Source organism: Rhinatrema bivittatum, chromosome 1, assembly GCF_901001135.1.
Source record: "Rhinatrema bivittatum chromosome 1, aRhiBiv1.1, whole genome shotgun sequence".
NCBI classification, from domain to species: Eukaryota; Metazoa; Chordata; class Amphibia; order Gymnophiona; family Rhinatrematidae; genus Rhinatrema; species Rhinatrema bivittatum.
The window spans coordinates 496431554-496459392 of record NC_042615.1 but is presented as its reverse complement, the minus strand read 5'-3'; the positions used below and the strand labels follow the sequence as shown (position 1 = coordinate 496459392).

The window sequence follows — 27839 nt, the reverse complement described above, 5'->3', positions numbered from 1 at the left end:
TTGCTCGAGATGACAGTATTTTCAATATTTAGAACTTAAAATGTATTAAAATGTTTATGGATTACCGGGTGCTCTGGGTGCTTCACAATAAGAGAGGTACATAATCATGTTAAAAAATCCACAAAAATAACAGTAAATAGACAAAACGAACAAATGCAATCAGCTTGATTTGGATCCCTTTCGAAGTATATTAATTGGGTGACTTGCTGGAAGGTATTAAATCTTTATCATAGTTCTGAAAGGATTAGCCCCACTTTTGTTAAAACTCTGCTGGCCTGCCCTGAAGAAAAATTCATGTAAGCCAATGTATTTCAGTGAAGTGTTAATGGTAAACAAAAATATTTAGGTGCTTTGTCTTTTGGAGGAAAATTAAGATCTTTACCTCATCTCCTTGTTTGGATGATTTTTTTCACTTCTGAGGAGATTGTTTGTTTGAAGTTGCTAAAGATGCTGCCTATTTACAGATTAGCATTCATTTTGATTAGTATATACTAAAAGTATACAGAAACATATGAAGAGGAAAATGAAAAATGTTTTGGCTGTATACCTCTACTACTTAAGTAGATCTACCAGTAATGAATCCAGCTCTCTGGGCCTGATTTTAAATGCTCTGCGCGCGTAAATCCGGCCGGAATTACGCGCGCAGGGCCCTCGCACGCTGGCGCACCTATTTTGCATAGGCCGCCGGCGCGCACAGAGCCCTGGGACGTGCGTAAGTCCCAGGGCTTCGTAAAAGGGGCGTGTCGGGGGCGTTCGTAAATGACGTGGCGTTTCGGGGGCGTGGTCGAGGCCTCCGGACCAGCCCCCGGGTCGGGTGATGGCGCGCCAGCAGCCCGCTGGCACGCGCAGATTTACGTCTGCTTTCAGCAGGTGTAAATCTGCCAACAAAGGTAAAGGGGGGGGGGGGGTTTAGATAGGGCCGGGGGGGGGGGGGGGGTTAGGGAGGGAAAGGTGGGGGGAGGACGAAGGAAAGTTCCCTCGGAATCGGAGCGGCCTCGGAGGGAACAGGCAGCGCGCGCTGGGCTCGGCGCGCGTAGGTTGCACAAATGTGCACCCCCTTGTGCGCGCCGACCCCGGCTTTTATAAGATACGCGCGGCTACACGCGTATGTTAAAATCCAGCGTACTTTTGTTCGTGCTCGCGCAAAATTATAAAATCTACCCGTTTGAGTGCCGCCTTGCTTATTCAGACATCAGAACCTTATTCATGTATCACACCAATACATGAAAAACATAACTAATATGAACAGCTGAAAAGTACACTGAAAGACAAATGTTTTTAAATGGATGTTATAAAAGTTGCATACTTAAAAAGTTGCAGCTGATCTTACTTATTTTTATCAGAGGTAAACACTAAATGCAAGCTCAAGTGATGCTTTGGAGGATATCTAGTGCTACTGCTTTGATATGCACTTCTTTTGCACCACACATGCGTCATGCTGACAGTAATGCTATTTACTGCTACTAAATATTTCTATAGTGCTACTTGACGTATGCAGCACTGTACAAACACAACATTTCTTGCTTGATAGAGCTTGCAGTCTAATCAAGATAGACATACAGGTCACGAGTCAGTGGTTAAAATTTAGTTAATGAGGCTGAGGGTGGACTATCGGGCTTAAGAGTTAAAAGCAGTTTCAAAAAAGTGAGTTTTAGATGAGATTTAAACAAGGTGAGAGATTATGCACCGGTTTAGGAAATCTGTTCCAAGTTCATGGTACAGCCAGGTTGAAAGCACAGAGTCAGGAATTGGTAGAGGAAGGGCCTATAGGAATGACTTGACTAATGAGCAGAGTACCCATAAGCATGCTGATGCAATATCTGTGCGTTAAAGGGATGCTCATGATTGAGTGCCCGCTCTCTTATCGTGTACCAATCCACCTCTTCGGGGTGCCCAATGAAAAATGTGAATGGGCTGCTGCAGTAAAAAGGAAGCGCCAGGAGAAATTGCGTGCCCTTAGTGCCTCTTTGGCAGTGGGTCCCCGAGAGAGGTGGCTGTCAGCTTCTTAACCTGACCGCTGGCACTTTTCTAAAATTTATTTTTTTGGGACATTTCTCATTTTTTAGTTCCTCAGACTTAATATCGCCATGGTATTAAGTTGGAGGAAGTACAGAAAAGCAAAAAACACTTTTTGGGCTTCTCCAAAATTAATGCCTGCTCTGGAGAAGGTGTTAATTTTGGTGAGTAAAAATGTGTGCCTCAGGTGCACTTTTTTTTTTTGCATAGGGGGGAATAGATAATAGCCTCATCAATAGCATGATGAGTGCTATTACCTACGTGTGCGATTGGATGCACATTTTGGATGCGCTAACCCCCATTTTGCATTGGGGGTTATAGCACAATCACGGGATAGACCGTGTGCTGCAGCTGGTGCATGGTATAGCATTTGTCTGAATGGATGTAAAGAGAGAGAAGAGATGAGATAATGAGGAGGAGTAGCAGAGTGAAGGCTCTTGTAGGCAAGAGGAGCATGAACTGTACAGGATAGAGAGCGAAGTAGTGACCTCAGAAGAGGGTGTTATGGGTGTAGCAACTTTGGTGAAAAGTTGTGTAGCTGAATTTGTTAGCTTGTAGTGGAATGAGATGGTTCGTTGGGAGATCTGTGAGGAGCAGCTTCTCTGTTCAGTGTCAGCTGTGCTATGCAAACCTTCCAATTTGCTGGTTCAGTCATGAGATTAATTTGTTTGCAAGGGAGGGTCTTTTTTTCAAATTTTTGATGAATGCAATTCCCTATTTTAAATAAGGGCTATGTCATTTTATCCTATGGTAGTGAATTTAGCTTGGCCTTCAGAGCCACTTTGGAAGATTTTAAGAGTTTTGTTGAAGATATGCTTTTCTTAGAGTTATATATGAGCTAAGTTGTTTCCCTGAATGCCAGGAACAGAGAGAAACTGCTGTAAAATGTAGGTGCTGGAACGTGCATGTGTGATGGATGGAGGGTGATAAGCCTCCACATGCTGGTTGGTTTTAAGGCCTGTAATGCACATTTTGTCCATGTAAACTTCCAAACTAGGCCCATTCTTTACTGAGGATGTTGCATTCATACCCATACCAGAAATATTTTTTTTTCAAATGATGATGACACTGAGTGACTTTTTTTTTTTTTTTAATTTAAAATATTTATTACCCACTTATCAATTCTAGATGGGTTACAAAAAGATCATACTTTTGCAAGCCACTGTATTGTTTTTATGTATTTGTATTTGGCCCTCTAAACAGTCAGCAGATTTGTGTGGATTACAAGTGACATAGATTGTTTTATTGTAAACCATTATGCTCTTAAAGTAAATTTTCAGTCAGTTCATTAATCCTCTGCATTTTTTTTTTGTAAAATAAAATTAAAAACGTAAAAATGCTGCTTGCATAAGTATTCAAGTCCTTCAGACCAGGACTTGGTAGAACCAACTTTTATTTCAAAAATAGCTTTGTCTGTTGGGGTTTTCTACCAGCTTCACACCCTGGAGGTGAGTTTTGCCCATTCTTCCTAGCAGATTTGCTCCAGGTTGGTTGGATGATGCTTATGGACTGCAATTTTCAAATAGTGCCACAGAATCTCGATTGGATTGAGATCTGGACTTTAACTTGGCCATTGTAGAACATTCACCTTTTTTTGTTCAACCACTCCTTTGTTACTTTGGGCATATGCTAGGGATCATTGTCCTGCTGAAAGGTGAACTTTCTCCCAAGTTTTAGTTTTTTAGCAGACCGAAGCACTTGTCTTGCAATATCTCCCTGTATGTTGCTCCATCTATCTATCCTATCAATTGTAACAAGATGCCCAGTCCCCACTGAGGAAAAACATCCCTACATCATAATGCTGCCATTCTCATACTTTACTGTTGGGATGATATTTTCTGAGGAATGGGCAGTGTTAGGTTTGCACTACACACAGCTTTTTGAATTATGGCCAAAAAAGTTCCTTTGTTTTTATCTCAGCTGACCGCAAAACCTTATCCACCATTCTAGTTGGTTCACTCTAATGCTTTCTGGCAAACTCCAGACGTGCCTTGATATAGTTTTTCTTCAGTAATTGCTTTTTTTTCTAGCCACTCTCCCATGCAGTCCGGTTGTATGCAGAGCTCTTGATATGGTTGTCTGGTGCAGTCTGTCACTGAACTCTAGCTCTTTCAAAGTGATTGGCTTCTCTGTGGCTTCCCTCACAAGTCTCTTTGCTCTGACACTGAGTTTTGAGTGGTAGCCTTGTCTAGGCAGTGTCTGGGTGGTATGATGCAGCTTCCATTTTCTCACAATTGATCCAATGGTGCTCACTGGGATATCAAAGCATTTGGATATTATTTTATAGCCTTTTCCTATCTTGAGCATGTTTATAACTTTAATTTTCTTAGAATGCTCTTTGGTCTTCGTTTTCACAGCTGTCCTTCAGATTCTCAGTCTGAACAATGGTACTGGAATTGGGTCTGTTATCCAGAAAAGCTGACCTTTTTAATGATTCACAGGTAGAGGTCAATTGTTACGGCAGTATCTTTCATCTGTGAAACTTGAAACATCCACAGCTCAGGGTTGAATACTTATGCAAGCAGCACGTTCTCTCCTTTTTTTTTTTTTGCAAAAAATGCAAAAAAATGATGAATTGTGTCTTTGAAAGTTTACTTTGGGGCCGACGTAATACAGTGTGCTCAGCTGAGCGTACTGTATAACCCGCAGTTGGACGCGGGTTATATTGGTGCTAATTAATCTCCTTAATTAATAAGGGGATTAGTGCCTCTACAAACTGTGTCTAATGCGGAGTGAATCTAATAGCACTCATCACATGCAAATGCATGTGAATGAGGCTATTAGGCCTTCGCTCCGATGCAAAAAAAAAAGTGCGTCTAGGATGCACAGTTAGCGATCAGAAATTGACGTCACTTCCCATGCTGGTTCACTAAAATGGAGCACCTCGTCTTCCAGGGCTTTTTCTGGGGAAACGGCGCGGCAATCTGAGCACATTGGAACAAGACAGTACGATTTCGGAAGTGGAGCTCACAGGGCACATGGCGCCAAAAAAAAAGACGGTAGATTTCAAGAAATTCTCATATAATAAAGGCAGGGAAGACTCTGACACCGATATGCACAAAATCGTGGCGGAGGAAGAAACAGAGGAGATGGGGAACGAAGGCGGAGATACGAGGAGATCGGATACGGAGCCCCCCTCCCGCGCGGAACTGCGCTCCTGGTTTTTGGAGATACGCCAGGATATAAAATCTTTTAAAGCTGAGATCGCTGCCACTGTACAGGAAATGTGCGATGACCACGCAGAGCCGCAGACTTGATGAAGCAGACAGGCTCGACGAACATGAGGACAGGTGGTCTAAGCAGCAAAAAGATCTGACAACATTGTAATCCACTAAGTCTGACCTAGCTGATAAACTTGAAGATCTGGAGAACAGACCAGATGTTGCAACTTACGCTTTAAAGGCATACCCGAGAGGGAGGAATATACTAACTGCACATTGGTAATTCAGAAAATCTGTAGTATGATATTGGGAGAGACGGATGCTGACAGTGTGGGATCTCAAGCCAATACGTAGATTGAGAGAGCACATGGATCACTGGGACCCAAGACAGAGAATAAGCCCCGTGACATTGTTTGCTTTCTTTCGTTTGCATACAAAGAAAAGATAGCATCTGCAGCGAGACAGCACCGATTAATTGGCGTTGGGAGGAGAACGAAATCACAATCTATGCAGATTTAGCTATTACCACATTGCGAAAATGCCTGGCTTTCAAACCCGTCACCACCACTTTGACATCTGCGAAAGTTTGCTACCGCTGGCTTTTCCCCTTTGGACTGAGGTTCCAGATAGTAGGGAAGTCACACAAGGCCCATACATTGGACGAAGCAGCACAAGCCTTGAAGGAAGCTGGATTATCAGTGGAGATTCCTGCCCCCAGTGTCACCGCTCCTACGGGTTTCAGATCCGAGACACCGTGATGGCAATGCATCACCAAAGGCGATCGTAGACTCCGGAGGAATACCAATGAAGACCTGCGGGATGAAGCTCTCACCTGAACTGCCTTGCATGTCAGGGTTCCTTTCGTGAGCTCCAGGTTTATTTTTCTGATCATGGGAGAAGGTCACAATATGGATCTTGTGAGATTAAGCAGTCAGTAGAAACAGAACATAATCTGTTCTTTGGGTAATCACTAGCAGAGTTTACATCAGTATCCTATGGTAGTTCATTTTTAGCTGCTCCGGGGACGGGAGGTTCAGTCTACTCGCATGGGTTCTTCCTCCAGTAGGTACTGGGAACGATGGAATCTTTCCCAGGTGTTCCAGAGGGATTGGCGGGGGTATCTAGCCTCAACATATGTACACATATTTCAAAAGCGGGGAAATGCTGGAGCACTGTCACATGAGCCAGTTTCTACCATGGGCAACCAGGCCCAGTTACTTGTATAACTGTTGGCTTTGGAGCTTTTATGGTCTACGTCTACTGTGGTGGGCACAACCGATTGAGCATCATGAGCAAAGGCAGGGGTGTTATAAGGTTCATGTCTACAGTTAAATTCGTTTCCCTTAATGTTAAGGGTTTAAATTCGGGCCGCAAAAGAAGGCTTCTGTTTCAAGAGATGGGCCGCTTAAATGCTGATGTGATTTACCTTCAAGAAACACATCTTTGAAAATGCTACGAATATCCACACCAATTTTGGGCATTGTAGTCAAAAACTGCTAAATACTCTGGGATGGGAATTTTAATCCATAAGGATTTGCATTTTGAACTAGTGAGCTCGCATCATGACCCACAGATCCGCTACCTCCTACTGAATGTGAAATTAGGGGGGGGGGGGGGAGTCTTTAACACTTTGTACCGTATATGTCCCAACCTCCCAAAAAGAGGCCTTCTATGCCACCCTTTACATCATCATAGCAGAAAAGGCAGAAGGGAGCGTGATCCTAGGTGGAGATTTTAATGTAACGTTTAACACCCATATTGATAACTTCACGGGGAACAGCTCGGACTCTGCTCTCTCTAGAAAGGCCCTCAAAAACATACTCACACTTATTGCTGGGATAAATATCTGGCGGTCTTGTTTTCCAACATCCAGATGTTATTCATTCTACTCACATCCTCACAATAGTTACTCCCGTTTAGACATGTTTCTGATAGATAAAACAAGAATAAATACGGTTCGTGCGGTGGAAATTGAACCAATAGTTTGGTCAGACTGTGCACCAGTCTGGTTTCAATTACAATTATGAAATTATGATACCGGTCAGCGGTATTGGAGATTTAACGATTCATTGTTGGCGGATAGTGAGTTCCAGAGACAGCCAGGGAAATACATGAATATTTGTGCTTCAATCCAGGGAATATGTGGGACTGTTTGAAAAGCGTGTTGCGGGGATCTTTCATTGCTAGGGGCACCTTTGTTTAAAAAAAAAAAAGAGAGAGAGAGGGAAGGACATCGCCTGTTGACTAACTTACAACAATTAGTGACCGCTCATATGAATACTACTCGACATCACATACGACAGGATATTCAGGAGATAACCTGACAAAATAGTAGCGCTTGACTCGGCGCTAATTGTGCACCAGATGGAGCTAGTGTAGCAAACATTTTTCGAAGGGGGGAATAAAGCTGGGAGGTATTTAGTTCAAGCGTAGGCAAGCACAAGCCACCAACCCTAAAATTAAAAATTCAGAGGGCAACCTCCTAACTGATAATACCTCCATCACACAAAGATTTCATTAGTTTTATGCTCAGCTTTATAGCAGGGACCCAACTATTCAGGCGGGAGCCATTACTGAATACCTGTCAGATATATCACTCCCGGAGCTGACTACTTCCCAGCGGCAAGTTTTAGAAAGATATTACGTTGGGGGAAATCCACGAAGCCATTAAGACACTAAAACCTGGTAAATCTCCGGGCCTCGTTGGATACACACCAAGGTTTTACAAACAATTCTCAAATGTGCTGTCACCAGTACTCTTGAAATTTTTTAATTCTTTGAGAATGGGAACCAACCTATCGCCACAAGATAATACGGCGGGGATCACTATTCTTCTGGTAAAACCAGGTAGGGATCCGGCACTTTGCGGATCATACCGGCCCATATCTCTCCTGAATATCGATGTTAAACTATTGGCGAAAATTCTTGCAAATCGTTTGAATTGTTTTATAGCTGAGTTGGTCCATTCAGACCAGGCGGGATTTATCCCTGGGAGAACAATGGCTGATAATGTCCACAAAATCCTTGACAATATTTGGTATGCAAAAAAACACAATATACCCACTATAGCACTGTCCATCGATGCCGAAAAGGCATTCGATATGGTGCATTGGCCTTACCTTTTTCATACTATGGAAAGGATGGGATTTGGGGCCCCTTATCTCCAATGGCTATGTCAGCTATACAGTGCACCTAAGGTGTGTCTTAAGATTAATGGTGGCTATTCACCTACTTTCACGGTGGGCAGGGGGACTAGGCAGGGTTGCCCCTTATCACCGTTACTGTTTGCCCTCTTCCTCGAACCCTTTGCAATTAACATTCAACGTAACGATGTCACCGGGTTGACCATAGGATAGATCTCCACCAAACTTTACCTGTATGCAGACGATATTTTACTCACGCTTACTAACCCTGAACTCTCCCTTATGCATTTGACTAGGGAAATGGAGGCCTTTAGTAGTGTATCGGGGTTCCGAGTTAACTGGGAGAAATCCAAGATACTTAATATTACCATCCCACCTGAGAAGGATGGTAATAATTTAAGTGGGCAAAAGCGCAGATAAAGTATTTGGGAGTACAGCTCAATGCCACCCAGGACTTGTTCTCCATAAACTATACACCCTTGTGGACTAAATTATCTAAAGACATGGAGGAATGGAGCCGGTACCACATTTCTTGGATGGGTTGAATGGCGGTCTTCAAAATGACAATTCTACCAAAACTTCTATACCTTTTTCAGAAACTACCTGTTAAGATCCCAGCACCACTTTTAACGCAATGGCAGAGGAAATGTATGACCTTTATTTGGGCAGGGCGGAGCCAAGGGTGGCTTGGCGGGTGCTTTTCCAACCTAAAACTCAGGGGGGACTTAATGTTCCAGATTCTACTGGGCTGCCCAATTTAAGAGGCTGGTTGACTGGCACAACACACAGCAGCCCAAACAATGGGTGCAAACAACTCAGGAAATGCTTGGGCATGTTCAACTTTGTAGTCTTTTGTGGCAGCCCAGAGGGACCTGGCTTGTTGAGCCGGGAACCAAACTTCCCCCATCTACCCTCCTTTCTCTAGACTTACGGCATCGGTATGGGACTCGTCTGTTGGGACAGAGGGCATAGCATGCTAGCACCAGTTTGTATGCAAATAAAGCGTTTACACCTGGTTTTGAGAATGTGGCTTTCTAAGTGTGGAAGCAGCAGGGAATTTGGACCTGGGAGCATGTTTGGGGACCACAGAAAATGTCTTTTTTTTTTTTTTTAGACTTACAACCAGCATTTGCATTACCTGAGACAGCAGCTTACCCTTATGCGCAACTAGCCTATTTTGCACGAGCTAGTGTGATTTATAAACACCTCAACTTAGGCATGTCTGAATTTGAAAAGGTTTGTAGAAAAGCAAATAGTTTCAAAAAGGTACTTTCCATGCTATATCAGTTATTGGCATCGTGGGACGAGCCCACACCAGCCTTTCAGAAGGCCTGGGAGAGGGATCTACAGCTAGAATGGTCACCTGGGGAATGGGAAGAGGGTACATTGCCACTTCCCTCTTAGAAAACTCTAACAAACTCTTATACTGCTGGTATTTATGCCCTCTCAAATTACATAAATTCACACCATACGTCTCAGATAAATGTTGGCGGGCTTGTGCAACTGTGGGTACTTTTTTTCCATATGTGGTGGGATTGCCCAATTATTCAAGATGTGTGGCAGGGGATGTTCCAATGGATGGGGGAAATGATTCCGGGGTTGGTCGCACCCACGCCAGCCCAGGCGTTACTAGATATTAAAATCCCAGGGATCACGGTCGATCATAATAGACTAGCTCATTATGGGGTAGATTTTCAGAAAGCGCGATTTGGCGTACTTTTGTTGGCGCATCAGGCGCCAACAAAAGTACGCTGGATTTTAGTAAATACGCGCGTAGCCGCTAAAATCCTGGATCGGCGTGCGCAAGGCTACTGATTCTGTATAGCCGGCGCGCGCCGAGCCGCGCAGCCTACCTCCGTTCCCTCCGAGGCCGCTCCGAAATCGGAGCGGCCTCGGAGGGAATTCTCTAACTCCCTCCCCTCACCTTCCCCTCCCTTCCTCTACCTAACCCACCCGCCCGGCCCTGTCTAAACCCCCCCCCTTACCTTTGTTGGGGGATTTACGCCTCCCGGAGGGAGACGTAAATCCCCGTGCGCCAGCGGACCGCTACCGCGCCGGGACGCAAACTGGCGGCGGGTCCGGAGGGCGCGGCCACGCCCCCGGACCGCCCCGGGCCGTAACCATGCCCCCGGGTCCGCCCTCGAAACGCTCCCGACACGCCCCGAAAACGCTGCACGGATCGGGCCCGCCCCCGACACGCCCCCCTCTGAAAACCCTGGGACTTACGCGAGTCCCGGGGCTCTGCGCGCGCCGGTAGGCCTATGTAAAATAGGCGCACCGGCGCGCAGGGCGCTGCTCGCCTAAATCCGCCTGGATTTAGGCGGATTTAGGTGAGCAGGGCTCTTAAAATCCGCCCCTATATTTTGACAGCTAGCCGCTGTGAAATAGCAAAACACTGGAAGTCTTCGAGGGTACCAATAAAAGCAGTCAAAAGGTGGATAAAATATTTTTTTTATCTAAAATCAAGGCCTACAAACACACAAGTATCCATAAATTTGAAAAGACATGGCAACCTTATTAGCTATGGAAGTCCTCTCAGGACTCATGCACCCCAGCACTGCCGGCAGCCTTAACTAACAATTAGTTTCATTATGCCAGAGGGCTAGGCATATGGTATGGTCCAAGACTCTTAGTTTTCTCCAGTAATTGCTATTTGTAAACAGATATATGTGGTATGTAAGGGAGGCAGGGGGGAGGGGTCGGGGAAACAATAAATTGTTTTGGATAAAGCTTAAGAGAGTGAATCATTACATAGCTTTTGATTCTGCTACTACATGTATAGGTTGATACCCTAATCAAGACGGCTGTTATGTTTCTTTGACATTGTATTGTACTTACTCTGTTGCATCAGTATTGTACCTTGTACGGTTCACTGTTTGACCTGTTTTGACTAATAAAAAAAACTTTAATTACAAAAAAAAAAGAAATTAACGCCTGTCTGGAACAGGCGTTAATAGCAGAGTGCTCTTAAAACTAGTACAGAAAAGCAGAAAAAAACCTGCTTTTCTGTACTGCCTCCTACGTAATATCGTTACGATATTAAGAAGGAGGAAAAACAAAACTAAAAGTAAAAAAAAAACCAAACCAAAAAAAACCCAAAACCAAACAAACAAAAAACAAAACAAAACGGCAGTCGGGTGCAGGAAACGGACGCTCAACTGACAAGCGGTAATAGCAGCCAGGTGTCAGTTAATATTGAGAAATTGGTTGGCCGATGCGACCTCCAAGGCTAACTTTTATGTAGTTGCCCTTTAAAGGCTCGCCCTTGTCTGGGAGCAAGTTGGAGAAAATGGCCAATAAGTGGGGCAAGTTCCTGGTTCCTTGGTTGCCAAAGGATAAGAAGCAGATGCCATGCTTCTTTAGGATGAGAGGTTGTGCTAGGGGTTCCCAGTGTATCCAGGAACACAAGGCTGGATAACTTTAGTCCTGCAGTGAGGCAATCCTAAAGTTGTCCAGATGACTTAGAAACAACTGAAAATTGGCTAAGTTAGACCCACCTGGAATGCTTTTTTTTTTTTTTTTAATCTGTTAGATTTTATTTTATTTTTATGCAATTTAAAAATATATACATACAAGAATCTCTTGCATGGAATAATAAGATATATAGAAATAATAAAAATAAATCATTTACTCATAAAAGATAGAAAAGGATGAAACAAGTACTTCTACCTCCATATAATGTGTAAAAAAAAAAAAAAAAAAGGGGGGGGGGGGGGACGGGACAAGGAAAGGAGCAAGAGCAGGAAACAAAGAGAGAGGAAATACTGAGAAATAAAGCCAGATACTAACTTTGCTGGTACATTCAGGATAGAGAGTCAAGAAGCACCCTTAGTTGAGATTGCTAAAAAAAAAAAAAAAAAAAAAAGGTAATTGACATCAGTTTTTACAGAACATTTATACGGATAACAAAGATATAACCTCTGGATGTAAGGCAGGAAATGTCTTTCGGCAAAGTTGTGACCCTGGTTAAATCAGGGAACATCCACAGCTTCTGACCATAAAACAGCAATGATCGATTATGCAGGAAAAGATGCAAGGTAATATCACGATCTGCAGGAAAAGCAAAGGTCGCCAGTAAAGTTCCACACTGTTTGATCTCCATTGTAAAGAATCTTGAAGAAAATTAGTTAAATCTAATGACAATTCCAAGAATGGATCATCTCTATAACATCTTCAGGTTGAACTTGAGGCAAAAAATATGCCTTAGTAATTACAGGCATTAGTGAACTTGGAACCTTGAGAGTCTGAAAGATGTAATTCAGAAATAATTCTATTGGAGCAATTTTTTTTTACTATGGGAAAATTAAGAACTCTCAAATTAAGTGAGCGCAATCCATTCTCAATGTTCTCAACCTTCTTAGAAGAAATTATTACAAATTGTACTAGTTGTGTTTGTACCTTTTCCATTGTGTCCAAACGAGACTCCAGCTTCAGTATCTTTGACTCTTGTACCAGTATTTTGTTAGAGCTATTCTGGAGACATTTATTAGTGTCCATAACTACGGAGGTTAAACTAATAATCGAAGATTCCAAATTAACCAGTGCATTCCAGAGAACGTCCAGCGTTATAACAGGGGGTCTTATAAGGTGAAATTTACCAACCTGGGTTTTAATGACCTTTCCTCTAGGCACTACTCCACCTGAGCCATCGGAAATGGCCTTTACCAAGGCCGAAGGAAGAGTAACTAACAGCACCAACAGTCTTCCATTTCGGGCACCCTATATGCCCTGGCTGCAACCTCATCTCCCGCATTTCGCGGAGTGAGGGACTCAGCCTCTTCCAGTCGATGTGCTCAGGACTTCATGTAGTTTCTCCGGTCGATCCAACGCATTTGCGAGGCCATAACGAGGAGGAGATGGTGTTGCCGGCACTCCCGGGCTTAGAGAAATCTCGTTGGCCAGCAGTGGAGACTTCCGCTCCACATCTACCGCTGTGACGGCCATCACTGCGGGAGTTAAAACTGGCATCGCACCGAAGAACTCTTCAATCCGCAGTTAGGCCAGGTAAGGGAGAACTGGTTATATTCTCCCTTAGTCTGGCTTTCTGCTTATTGTGGGGCATTTTCCTTAAGGAAATTTTAGCCAGATAAATGCCCCAGTATTCAAAAAGTTGACATTTAGCTGGATAACTTCCGAGTTATCCAGCTAAATGGCTTTGAGTATTAACTCCAGAATGAATAGCATTATATGAGGCTATATACTATGGGCAGTTCAAATATGTGATGGAAGGAGGACAACCAATAAGACACTGATACCAGGGTATACATTTATATTAATGTATTGTAGCTGATCAGATTTGTAGAGGGGCAGCACTATATATATACAAAGGATGGCATAGAATCGCAATTGTTAAAAATCCTGCAGGAAAGAAATTGCACAATGGAATCCTTATGAATAGAAATTCCATTTGTGACGGGCAAGAGTATAGCAATGAGTGTATACTACTGTCCACCTGGCCAAGATTAAGAAGCAGACTATCAATTGCTAGCTGAAATTAGAAAGGCAAATACATTTGGCACACAATAATAGATTTATTACCCCATTAATTGGCTCAATGTCTCATTGGGAAATGCTAGAGAGGTTAAGTTTCTAGATGTCCTAAATGGCTGCTTCATGAAGCAGCTGGTTCTAGAACCAAGGTGAGGGGCAAGTATTTTTGGTGGTGACCTCCATGGAATTCACAACCTGGTGCAGGGAATACTATGGTGGGGCCACTAAGCAATAGTGATCGTAATGCATTCAAATTTGATGACATCACTGGAGGGAGGACATTAACCACTGCTGTAGGATACAACTTTTAAAAAGGGAGATTGATAGAACGAAATTAGAAAAAAACTAAAAATTGGTTGCAAATGTTTGCATGAGGTGTGGGTACTGTTTAAAAATACCACCTTGGAAGCCCAGATAAAATGTATTCCATGCATTAAAAAAGGTTGAAGGGAAGACCAAAGGACTGCTACCACGGTAAGGCCTTTAAAGTCTAAAGAGCATTGTTCAAAAAATGGAAAGTGAACCCACATGGAAAAAACAGGTAAGAACATAAGCACTGGCAAGTTGGATTTTAAACAGTAGTAAGGTAGGCCTAGAGAATGAGAAGAAACTTGTCATAGAAACAAAAACTAATAATAATTGAAGCAAAAAAACCTGTGAGGGAGTCATTTGGACTGCTAGATGACTGGGTAAAAGGGGGTCCTAAGGGAGGATAAGTAAATAGCAGAAAAACTGAATTCTTTCTCTCTCTTTACTGAGGAGGATTTTGGGAACATACCTACACCTGAAACATTCTTTAATGGTGGTGATTCTGAATAACTAAAACCAGTCTGTTATAATGGTGGATGTAATGGATCAAACTGACGAACTAAAGAGTAAACACATCACCCCAGATTTCTGAACATCTCAAACATGAAATTGCAAACTTATTGCTATTAATGTTACCTATCTTCTAATATAGCCACAGTAGCTAAAGTCTGGAAGGTGGTCTATGTGACGCCACTCTTTTTTTTTTTTTTTTTTTTTTAAAAAGGCTTCAGTGAGCCTGACATTGGTGCTGTTTAAAATTTTAGAAGTTCTTTTTAAAATCTAAATCCATGCTCATATCGATACATGAGTTATTGGGGAAGAGTCAACATACTTTTAGCAAATGGAAGTCTTGCCTTACCAAATCTTTTTTTTAGATTTCTTTTTTGAAGGTGTAAATAAGCATAGAGAGAGAAGTAATCCAGTTGATGTATATTTAGATTTTCAGAAGGCATTTGACAAAGTTCCCATGAGGCTTAGGAAATTAAAGTTATGAGATAGGAAACTGCCCTATTGTGGATTGATAACTGGTTAAAAGACAGGACACAGAGAATAACACTAAATGCTCCTTTTCCCAAATGGAGAAAAGTAGGTAGTGGAATACCACAGGGATCGATACCGGGAATTGTGCTGTTTAGCATATTCATAAATTTGGTAAAGGGAAATAAGTGAGGTGATCAGATTTGCAGATATAAAGTTGTTAAAACAGTGGATTGCAAGGATCTGTAGAAGGACCTTGTAAGGCTAGGGTACTTGACATCTGAATGGCAGATGAAATTTAAAAGTGCAAAGTGATGTTCACAGAGAAAAACTCAACTATAGGTATACAATGCTGGGTTTTATATTAGAAGTTGACATCCAGGTAAAAGACCTTGGAGTCCTTATAGACACTTTCCTGTACGTACCCGGATCAGTCCAGACAGTGGGTTGAGCCTCCTTTTCCAGCAGGTGGAGACAGACTAAAACTTGCAGGATGCCCTATATCAGGACAGAGCCTATCCTTTCACCCTTCAGTATTCGTCTGTCTCCCAGCAGGTGCAGCATCTCCCCTTTGGTTCTCTGCTGTATTTTTATTTATTTTATTTAGTGATTTTTTTATATACCGTGGCACGTTAAAAACATCACCTCGGTTTACAATAAACAATAATTCAGCAACAGGTTTTACAGACAAATTGAAATAAAGTGGACATGATATATATCAAAATAACAAAATAAAAACAAATACAATAAACCAATGGTGATCATATTCCCTAGTTAATGGCAAGTCTAATAATAAAAAATGGTAGTTCAGAGGCCAATAAAGTCAAAATTAGCAGTGAGAAGGATAAAATCGGCGTGTAGCAATGATTCAGGGAGAACAGGAAAAGTAATCGGCATTTCAGAAGAGGAGAGGATCATTGAGTGTAAGCTTGTTCGAACAGCCAATGTTTTGAGGTTTTGCTTAAATTTCTTATGGCAGGGTTCGAGACGCAGGTCTGTGGGCATTTTGTTCCAGATGTTGGTCCCGGCAATAGTGAATGTGCAGTCTCTTGTAGCGACGTGCTTGATATGTTTAATTGTAGAAGAGGTGAGTTTGGCTTGGTGCATTTTTCTTATTGGTCTGTTTGGCGGAAAATAAAATGATCGGAGAACCATTGCATATCTTGGTTATGGATCGATTTATGTATGAGGGAGAGAACTTTGAATAAGATTCTAGATGCTACAGGAAGCCAGTGAAGGAACATGAGAACAGGTGTAATGTGTTCATGGCGGTGAGAATTAGTGAGTAGGCGTGCAGCAGCATTTTGTAGCATCTGTAATGGTTGTATTGTGTTTTTGGGGAGACCTAGTAGTATGGCATTACAGTAGTCCAGTTTTGACAATATTGTAGCTTGTAACACTGTCCGGAAGTCATGTGGATGAAGAAGCGGTTTAATTCTTTTTAGAGTATGTAGCTTGAAGAAACCGTTTTTGATTGTGGCCGTGATGAAATTCTTTAAGGAGAAGTGATTATCAATGATAACGCCAAGGCTGCGGACTTGCTGTAAATTGAGGGAGTCCGATGGTGAAGGTAGCGTAGGGTTAGCGGAGATGTTGTTGTGAGGTGAGATGAAGAGGAGCTCTGTCTTCGTAGTGTTGATTGCTAGGAAGTTCTCAGTAAGTAGTTTTTTTATTTCTAGAAGAGCCACATCCCAAATTTTTAGAGCGTTAGATAGGGAATTGTTGATGGGGATGAGGATCTGTACATCATCTGCGTATATGCTGTAGGCTAGTCAGCCTCTTTATTCTCTTTAGGTTCAAGCAAGTGCTTCTTTTGGTTCTTGTTTTTTAAAAATTATAGAAAGTGAATCTCTGAAGGAATTTTTGCCTTCTTTAGTGCCTTTTTGTGTGGGAGACGTCAGTCTCCCAGCTCTTGCCCGGCTCAGGGGGGCTTGTTCCCTTTTGCAGGAGGGGGTTCCCTGCTTAGTCCTGAGTCCGTGTACGCTTCCAGGTGTGGGGACCGACACTCTCTGGGCCTCGTTCCCCCTCTGGCTGCCGAGAGGGTTTTGAACCCAATGCTGCAGATGCCACCCCCTAGAGGGGGATGACCCCAGAGCCCTTCGTCTTTTTCGTAAGGAGGAGCTAGAGCCCCTACTCCCTTTTTGTTTTGGAGGAGCTGGGTCTGGAGAGTCCCTCCGTGGATAATCTCATGGCCTCACTTCCTAAGGATATGAACCCTGTTTTGGGAGGGCTCCGGCCTTGGCCTTTCCCTTCCACCCCATGCTTAAGCTCCTTATCCTACGGGAATAGGAGGCTCCTGAGGGTTCGCTCCGGGTGGGGCGTGCGATGGATAAACTCTATCCCCTCCCGGAAGAGGGCTTGGAGCTGTTGCGATATCCATCAGTGGATTCGTATGTTTCTGCAGTGGCCAAGCACACCACGATCCCGGTGGAAGGTTCCACGGCCCTAAAGGATTCGCAAGATCGTAAGCTGGAGGCTCACCTGAAGCGCATCTTCGACGTCCTGGCCCTCTGGGTTCGGGCGTCTTGCTGTAGCAGCCTCATGATGCGGGCAGGCCTCCAGAGGGTCCAACAGTTATTCTGCACCTGGGAGCTTCCGCCAGATGAGGCAGAACAGGCCGAACGTCTGGAGGCGGTAATCGCTTACGTGTCGACACCCTCTACGATTTGGTCCGTGTCCAGGCAAAGGCGATGGTTTCAGCAGTGGCTGCCCGGAGGCTCCTTTGGCTTCGCCACAGGTCGGCTGATCAGTCCTCGAAGACCCGGCTGGGCACGCTTCCCTTCAAAGGTAAGATGCTCTTTGGCGAGGACCTCGACAAGCTTATGGACTCCTTGGCTGACGACAAGGTCCATAAACTTCCAGAGGACCGCCCTAAGGCTTCTGGGTCCTTCGCGGCCTGTCGCTTTCGCTTCAGGGGTCAGCGTCGCTTCGCTTCTCGAGGGCGGGGCGGTACTCCTAGGGGGTCTCTCGTGCGCAGTCCTGGTCGCAGTCCTTTCGTGGCAGGCAGCCCTTTTGTGAGGGCCAGCCCATGCGTACCACCACTAAACCTGCCACACAATGAAGTTCAGCCGGCCCATCCCTCTGTCCCTTACCTCGGCTGATGCCTCTCCCTGTTTTTCGAGGAATGGGTCAAAATCACTTCGGATCAGTGGGTCCTCGACATTTTCAGAGACGGGTACATTTTCGACCTCGTCAGGGAACTTCCAGATCTCTTTCTGTTCTCACCTTGCGATCGGGCCAAGAGGGACGCGGTGGTCCAGACTCTTTCCAAGCTTCTGGATCTGGGGGCGGTGGTCCCAGTCCCAGAAAGGGAAATTGGCGCCGGCCAGTATTCTATTTACTTCACCGTGCCCAAAAAGGACTGTTCCTTCCGCCCAATCCTGGACCTCGAGGGTCAATCGGGCCCTCAAGATCCCCCACTTTCGCATGGAAACCCTGCGGGCGGTCATTGCGGCGGTCCGTCCAGGAGAGTTCCTTGCTTCTCGCGACCGCTCCTCACACCTTCACGAAGTTAATGGTAGTAGTGGCTGCGGCCTTGCGCCGGGAAGGGATTCTCGTCCATCCCTATCTGGACAATTAGCTCATCAGGGCCAAGTCGGAGACCTCTTGCCGGCGGGGGGTGGATCGAGTCCTGGAACTACTTGCCTCTCTCGGGTGGATAGTGAACTTTTCCAAGAGCAAGCTTTAGCCCTCCCAGGAGTTGGAATTTCTGGGAGCACACTTCGACACCCGAGTAGGCAAGGTTTTCTTACCTCGGGCGTGAGCCCTCAAACTGATCGGTCAGGTTCAGGATTTGATTGCGCTATCTTCACCGACGGCCCGGGATTATCTCCAAGTCCTGGGCTCCATGGCTTCTACCATCGATCTGGTCCCCTGGGCTTTTGCTCATATGCGTCCATTACAGAAAGCTTTGCTGTCTCGTTGGCAACCAGTGTCTGAGCAGTTCCACGTAGTCCTTCCCTTCTTGGAGTCTATTGCCGACGAATTACAGTGGTGGCTGTCCCTTCCTCATCTCCTACCTGGGATGCCTCTTCAAGCTCCACAGTGGACGATGGTAACCACGGACGCCAGCTTGTTGGGCTGGGGTGCGGTCTGCCTATCTCAGTCCACCCAGGGGACATGGTCCCAGACTCAGTCGCGCTGGCACATCAATCGGCTGGAAACTTTGGCGGTCCGCCTGGCCCTTCAGGAGTTCCTTCCTCTGATCCGTGGCAAGGCGGTACGAGTCCTGTCCGACAACTCCACCACAGTCGCCTACATCAATCGCCAAGGGGGCACTCGCAGTCCCCTGGTAGCCTTAGAAGCCAGCCGCCTACTCGCTTGGGCGGAGCGTCACCTACAATGCCTTGTGGCCTCTCACATCGCCGGAAAAGACAATTTTCAAGCCGACTTCCTCAGCTGGCAGTCGCTCGATCCGGGAGAATGGGAACTCATGAATGCGGCCATGGCTCTGATAGTGGACAGGTGGGGTCCTCCTCAACTCGACCTCATGGCGACTCTGCGCAATGCCAAAGCCAATCGGTTCTTCAGCCGCTGGAGGGAACACGGCGCAGAGGGCGTGGACACTCTGGCTCTCCCTCGGCCGGCGGACGTGCTTCTGTAAGTGTTCCCCCCCCCCCCCCCCCCCGTGGCCTCTGGTAGGGAAAGTTCTCAGGAGAATCGAACTCCACCGGGGTCTGGTGATTCTCGTTTCTCCCGAATGGCTGCGAAGGCCGTGGTTCGCGGATCTCATCAATCTAGCGGTGGACGGGCCCCTGTGCCTCAGTCATCTCCCTCGTCTCCTCCGGCAGGGGCCTGTATTTTTTGACCAGGCCGATCGCTTCTGTCTAGTGGCCTGGCTTTTGAACTGCATCGCCTGAGACGCAGAGGTTATAGGGAGGAGGTCATCTCCACCTTGCTGCGAGCCCGGAAGCAGTCGACTTCTCTGGCCTATGTGCGCATCTGAAAGGTCTTTGAGTCCGCATGTACGGAGGCGGGCGTCCCGGCGTGCTCCGCCTCAATTCCTTTGGTTCTTTCTTTCCTTCAGAAGGGTCTCTCTAGGGGTCTCTCCTTCAGTTCCTTACGCGTTCAAGTCTCTGCGCTTGGCTCTCTCCTGGGTCGGGTGGATGGTCATGCCTTGGCTGCTCACCCGGACGTCATTTGTTTCCTGAGGGGCGTTAGACACCTCCGCCCTCCCTCTCGGGCCACGTGTCCATCTTGTAGTCTCAACCTCGTCCTTCTTGGTCTCTGTGCGGCTCCCTTTGAGCCTCTTCGCCACTCTACACTCAAGGATCTTACTCTTAAGACTGGCTTTCTAGTCTCTATCTCCTCTTCTTGTCGTATTTCCGAGCTTCAGGCGCTGTCTTGTTGGGAGCCCTTCTTGCGTTTTTCTGATTCCGGGGTCTCTCTCAGGACGGTTCCTTCCTTCTTGCCTAAGGTTGTCTCCGCTTTTCACGTCAGCCAGTCGGTGGAACGCCCCACGTTCTCTCCGGAGGAGATTGCGGGTACGGCTGGGGGCAACCTCCGTCGACTGGATGTCAAGCGAGGCTTGCTTAGTTATCTTCAAGTCACCAATGACTTTCACGTTTCGGACCATCTCTTCGTCCTTTGGAGTGGTCCCAACCGGGGTAAACAGGCTTCTAAGACCACGATTGCGCGGTGGTTGAAGGAAGCCATTTCCTCGGCATATCTTTGTCAGGGTCGTCCACTTCCTGAGGGTCTGAAAGCCCAATTCTCTGCGTTCTCAGGCTACTTCTTGGGCGGAGAGTCAGTCTGTCTCTCCACAGGAGATTTGCAGGGCTGCCACTTGAACGTCTCTGCACACTTTTGCTCGGCACTACCGTCTGGATGTACACGCTCCGGTGTTCGGTTCCTTTGGGCGGCAAGTGCTTCGAGCGGGACTGTCTCGGTCCCACCCAGTTTAGGGAAGCTTTGGTACATCCCACTGTCTGGACTGATCCAGGTACGTACAGGAAAGGAAAATTAGTTCTTACCTGTTAATTTTCGTTCCTGTAGTACCACGGATCAGGGCAGAAGCCCTTCCCTGTCTGTCTTCTGTCCTCTCGAAGCTTGTTTTCTTGCAGGTCTGCAGATTTCATATTTTCCTTGGTGCAAGATTACTGAGCATTTACACTGGAAGCCTTGGTGGTTATTTTATACCAAGTTTATGCAAGAGCGTATAGGTATACTATGCTTCTACATTATTCTATGGTTGCTCCATTGAGCTTTTGGTTACTTGCTTGATCCTATTCTTGGTTTTATTGTTTTCTGCTTTGACGTACGTTATACTGAAGGGTGAAAGGATAGGCTCTGTCCTGATATAGGTCATCCTGCAAGTTTTAGTCTGTCTCCACCTGCTGGAAAGGAGGCTCAACCCACTATCTGGACTGATCTGTGGTACTACAGGAACAAAAATTAACAGGTAAGAACTAATTTTCCTATTGCAGCCATGTAGTAGAACTGTTGAGGTTTCTTATTTTCAAAACTGGAAGCAGCAATACTGAAAAATCTAAATGCAGTTATTGGTTTAGTGTTTAAATATAGTATGTTACTTGAACACTACTTTTTATTTACAAAAGAGTATCTTTTGAAAATGTTTTTGTCACTGATTCTTATATGTTTAGCAATGTTTTCTTAAACTTTTAGAGTACTTCTGGGTTAAATTGATTGGAAGACCGTATTCTTACTGACTTATTGTTGTATATGTTTCAAAATTAGGAATATGTTTGACAAGCCAAACAAGGATGCTTTCTCCATGATTGCACACTTCTTGTTTTCAAAACTGGATAATTCACGGTGTAAAGAGACTTTCAGGTAAGGACTTATTTGGCAATAAATACTGGTCTGTAACATATGCCCTTTGTTTTAGATATCTAGCACTAAAATATGGTCTGTATAAATTATTCAGCTAATCCTGTATCTTGCTCTGATCCTTGTGATAAATACACATCCTTGTAATAAATAAATTAGCAGTATTGTCTCTTTGATGCTTTCTAGATTCAAGACATTGTATCACCTAGTCTGCATTTTCTTTACTTTTGGGAGAAGAAAGATTTTGAAGGAGATGGCATGTGGTGTAAGAATGGAAATAGCACAATAATTAGCAAATAGAACTGAGTTGCCAAAGGTTGTGGAGGTTTTTATGGGCTTAACTTAAACTAAGATAAACTAAACCTCTTAGTAAAGTTTTCCAGAGATCAAGTTTTAGTATTGCTTGATTTATTTGTAATTGTTAATTTGGATAGTATCTTCATTTCTGAAAGCTTGGTTGAATAGACTAGTTATAGATGATTTGTAAAGTATATTGCTTATTGTGAGCTTGATTTATCTAGAGTATCTTCCCCAATAAATGCCTCTGGGGAAACTTGATCATTTCCCCAGAGGCATTTTCAGAAAGTCAGCCAGTTCTGCTGGCAGGCCTTCTGCCATGGCAGGAACGGTGGCTATTTTGGATGTGCAGGGAAGAATCGGCATGGAGGTGGGGCTTCTCTAGCTTCCTGCAGCAGTAGAAGCTGCATTAAGACTTCAGGCTCAAGTGGTACTGTGATGGGCAAGTTGGGGGAGTGGTTGGTGCTGTGTCCAGAGATTTTAAAATCTCTGCAACAGGCATTTTGTATGGGGTAGACTGCTGACCCTGGAGCCCCTATCTCCTCTTCTGCTCAATTGCCTCCAGCTGGGCACTTGGAGAAGAGACTGAGGAAGTGAGTTTTGGAGGTTGTCTCATGAGGTGAGTTCTCTGATTCTGGAGCTTCAGAATCAGCCTATGGACAGCAAGGAGCATTTGGGGGATTATACTCCTTGAGGAGGAGAGTGACTCACTGATAGTGAGCCTTTTCCATAAAGAGGAATTAGGTTTGATCTCCCAGTCTTTGTGGAGGACAAGAGAAGGAGAGGTACTAGATTTGGAGGAAGATCTGATCATGGAGGGTTTGAGGAAACCCTCCCAATCATTTCTGCTGCACAGGTTCATTAGGTAGTTAATTTCTGGTGAATGGAATTCTCTGGCTAATTTTAAAGAGGTCAAGGCTAATTCTAAACTATACCCCTTAAATGTGCTGGGACGGAGAGGCTGAGTGTGTGAAGGATGATGTGCTTGCTTGTACTGTGATCAGGATGACCCTGATCCCAGTGGATAGAGGTGCATCCCTCAAAGATGGAGAAGACAGTAGGATTGGCTTGGTTCTCAAACATGCTTTTGAAGCTTCTAGTTTTGCTGTTTGTCTGTCTGTAGTGGCGTTCTGGCTAGAGCTGGGTTTTGGCTCAGCACATTCAGGAAGCAGCTCTGGAAGGGGTTGCCATGAAAGATGGAGCCATGGGCGACCTACTTGGCAGATGCTGCTTATGACTTGGTGGGAGCTGCTATACTTGCTCTGTCCTCCATTGTGGTGGCGAGGTGTTTCTTTTGGTTTTGTAATTGGTCTGTGACTCATTTTTTAAGACTTGGTTTATTTTATTTAAATTTCTAAATCACCTATAATGGCACATGCTAAGTGGATTACAAGCATAAAAACAAATAAATTAAACAAAAACAAAGTTATGACATTGCATTCTCTTAAATATTCTCACAAATTACATATTCCAATTTAGTAAACGTTCACACGGTTAATGAGACTCCAACATTGCTCTGTTTCAACGGCAAGAGCAAATGTATATCAATTGTATATAAGACTTCTATCCCATTTCTTTCTCTCATACCCAGCTTTTCTCTTTTCCAATTGTTTTATAAAATTCATTCTATTTATTTATAGACTTATAAATTCAGTGAGATAACAATTTGCTTTGTACCACTATTTATTTTTCCCTTTCATTGTTCCACTGTTCTCTCCCCTCCCCCCCCTTAACAAGTTTATTGTAAAGCACTATTGCATATGTTCGTTCTAGTTGGCACAGCTGCAATGTTTCTGTTAATTGTGAACCGATGTGAGGTATATAAAAACTGCAAATAAATAAATAAAAACTGCAAATAAATGTGGAAAAGAGGATTTGCATCAGGCAACAACCAACATTGCTCTATGCTTCAATGGCAAGAGGAAATGTGGGAAAGAGGATTTGCCTTCAGGCAATAACCAACAAGGTAGCACAGTCTGAGTAAACTAATAAGCATGGGAGTAGCTTGCTTGTTGTGGCAGTTACTACCCCGAACCAATTTAAACCTGTTACTTCACTTTGAATGCATATCCAGCGCAGCTCACTGCTTCAACGGCAGGGGGAATGAAGAAATAGGAGTTACATACAGCGAACATCTAACAAGGCATTGATCTGAGCAGTATGAGTATACAAACATCGGGGTAACTTGCTCGACATGATGGTTGCTACCCTCAAACATTAAGCCTTATACTTCACTTTTGATGCAGCTCCAACACTGCTCTCTGCATCAATGGCGGGGTGGAAGGAAATTACAATCAAAAAGCTACCAATAAGGGCCCTGAACTCAGCGGTCAGAGTAGCAAGCCTTCCCCTAACCTAGGCCTGCTTCAACTATGCCACAGAAGCATATTCTAAGGTCCTGTATTCAGTACACGCCATCGCTGACATTGTAGTTGTTTTTCTATAGTTACCGAGTTACCTTTCTACTTCTGGCTTCTTCGTCTCCCCAGTTCCATTACCCCTGTTTTATTGTAACTTTTTTGCATCTTCGTCTATGTTAAGGTTAATGTTATAACCCCCTGTTCCTTGTAAACTGATATGATATGATCTTTTCCCGTCGATAGCAGGGCTGAATTAGCCATGCTGTCATGGGATCTGTCCATCAGGTCCGGGAGGCGGAGCTTTATAAAGCAGAGGTTGGTTTTTGTATCCTCTGCAGCTGCGCGTGTGTTCCCGCACAGGAAGTATCGATTCTCCTCAGTCTGTTTCTTCCGCGCGCGGAGCCCACTTCTCCTCATGTCTAAGTCAGGATTCAAATGCTGCCGCTGCAATTGGGTGATGTCGGTCACGGTTGGCCATGACCGGTATTACCGTTGCCTCGGTAGCGCACATGATGTCCCAAATTGCGAACACTGTTCAAAAATGTCGCCTAGAGCCAAAAGACAGAGGGCCTACCGTCTGCGTGAGCTACTCAGCACTCCTGAACCGTCGGAGGCCCACTCTTCACCGGGACCGGTGAAGAGGTTAAAATGCTCGGCACCAAAGGCTCTATCAGACAGCCAGGTAACAGGGGAGCAGGGCCCTGCAACCCTAGGTCTCCGAAAATCATCAAGTCAATCCACTTCAAGCCGAGACTTGAGGCGAGGAAGATCGCCTCATCGGTCACATGAACACAAACAGAGTAAGTCGGCACCGTCCGCTGCGCCATACGAGGCGGGACATACAAAACCGCCAAAGGAAAGGTCGCGCCACACGGCGCCAAGACCGCTAGTAACACCGCGCCCTATGCCTCGGGAGTTGGCGGGGCAGGAGCCGCAAGAATTGCGCCATAACGCACCAAAACCACCACACCATACGGCGCTGAAATCGCCGAGCTGTTCGGCGCCGAAACATCATAAGCCGGCGCCGGAACCTCTGCGCCATGTGGCGCCGAAACCAACGAGCCAGTCAGCGCCGGAGCCACTGCATCCCACGGCGCCGCATACTCCACCTCGATCAACATCAGGACCACAGCTGCAGGCAGAGCGGGAAACACCGCGCCATTCGGCCCCGAAAGCACCGCGCCATCCGGCGCCAGACCCCTCGGGCGTGCAAACGTCCAAAAGGAAAATAACACCACATACACAAAAGGAACTACTGCCTACAACAGGTTCATTTGTGACGGTCCCTACGAAGGGAAGTTCAGAGTTATATTCAGTGTCAGGACTGAGAGCTTCAGTCCCACAGGAGGTTAGTCACAAACGCAAGCGAACGGATACCCACAGATCTACTTCACAGACTTCTAAACACAGAAAAACAAGTTCGTCTTCCCACAGTTCTAGGAGAACTCATAGTCCATCCGACTCTCATACTCGTCTCCATAAAAGGAAACAAATTCAAAACCCACACAATGAACCGGCAATTAAACCTCACAAGGCCACGGACATTAGTCCTTCTACGTCTAGGTCAGGGGTCAGGAACCTTTTTGGCTGAGAGAGCCATAAACGCCACATATTTTAAAATGTAATTCCATGAGAGCCATACAATATGTTTAAAACTAAATACAAGTAAATGTGTGCATTTTATGTAAGATCACACTTTTAAAGTACAATAAGTCTCTGAAAATATTACACCAGGCCTTAAGACACCAATACATCTCCTATTAGGAAAACGGACCAAGTCAGTCTGCTATAGAGTCCTACACAGAAACTACACGCCAGCAGAAAACCTCACCTGAATCACGTGCTGTCCCTCACCTAACATAGAATAAAGAGACCAAAACGCATAACAAGAAGCATGCAGACAAAAACTGAATTGGAAACTGCAACAAGCCAGAGTCTCTGTATGCAGTGTAACAAAGGAAAAAAGAAACATCACACATCCTTATAAAACAAATCAAGAAATATAAAATCATCAGCAGTAAAACTGTACTAACAAAAAGAACATATTTCGAAACAGCTGATGAGTGGAATATCCAATAATTAAAAACTCATATAAAACATTTCCAGATACCAACAAAATATTTCAAAATAGCAGACACAAAGATCCAGTAATGAAAAATAATAAGGATACAAAAATTTTTTTGCTCTGCATACCTGGGAACGTTTGATATCCAGGTGTCCTGAGATTGTTCTGAATTAGCAGGAGGTGGGGTGGTTTGCTTGGAACTTTCTCCTCTCTCAGTCACATACAGCGCTCTCTCTCACACTGGCTCTCAATGACACACCTATACACACATGCTCTCAGTCACATATACAAATGTTTTTTCTCTCTCACTTATATAGGCTCTTAATTACACATTTACACACATGCTGTCTATCTTTTCACGCTTACACACACACAGGCTTTCAATCACATAAATACATGCTGTCTTTTTCTCTCACACACAGACTCTCATTCACATGCTTACAAACATGTCCTCTCTTTCTCTCATTTACACACAGGCTCTCAATCACATACTCACATGCTCCCTCACCTAAATCAACTCTCAATCACACACATACACACATGGTCTCTCTCTCTCATTTAAACACAGGCTCTCAATCACATACTCACATGCTCCCTCACCTAAATCAGCTCTCAATCACACAGACACACATGGTCTCTCTCTCTCATTTAAACACAGGCTCTCAATCACATACTCACATGCTCCATCACCTAAACCAGCTGTCAATCAGACACAGACACACATGATCTCTCTCTTACTTATACACACAGGCTCTTAATCATACATACACATGATCTCTCTCACACACAAAGGATCTCAATCATACACACATACTCTTTCAAACAAACAGGTTTTCAATTACAAACTTACACATACAGGTTCCCAATGGTAAACTTACATTCATGCTCTCTCTCTCACAGGCAGGATCTCAATCACAGACATACTCTCTTTCACATATACAGGCTCTCAATCATTCACATACATGCAATCTCTCACTCACACACACAGGATCTCAAACACACATGCTTGCTCGCTCATTCATTCACTCTCTCTCTCCCCCCCGGGAACTCGCGGCAGCAGCAGCCACCTCCCAACGCTAACCTCCTTCATTTTCAGCCCTCGCGGAGGCGAAGGCGGAGTCCCATCGGCCGCGGTTGAAGATTTTCATTTTCCTCCGAGCCGCGCTGCAGTCTTCTTCCCATCGGACACTAGCGTGCCTGCGCGGGTCTTCCCGCGCAGGCACCCGATGCT

At 44.9% G+C, this 27839-nt stretch overlaps 1 protein-coding gene across 1 annotated transcript in view; it reads left to right on the top strand.

Annotated features, from left to right (window-relative positions):
• The window catches only part of HAUS6 (HAUS augmin like complex subunit 6), a 345826-nt gene that overhangs the window by 912 nt on the left and 317075 nt on the right, over nucleotides 1-27839 (top strand). Inside the window, exon 2 of the mRNA XM_029608783.1 lies at nucleotides 21794-21889. Coding sequence (XP_029464643.1) covers nucleotides 21794-21889 — 96 coding nt within the window. The remainder of the gene's footprint in view (nucleotides 1-21793; nucleotides 21890-27839) is intronic.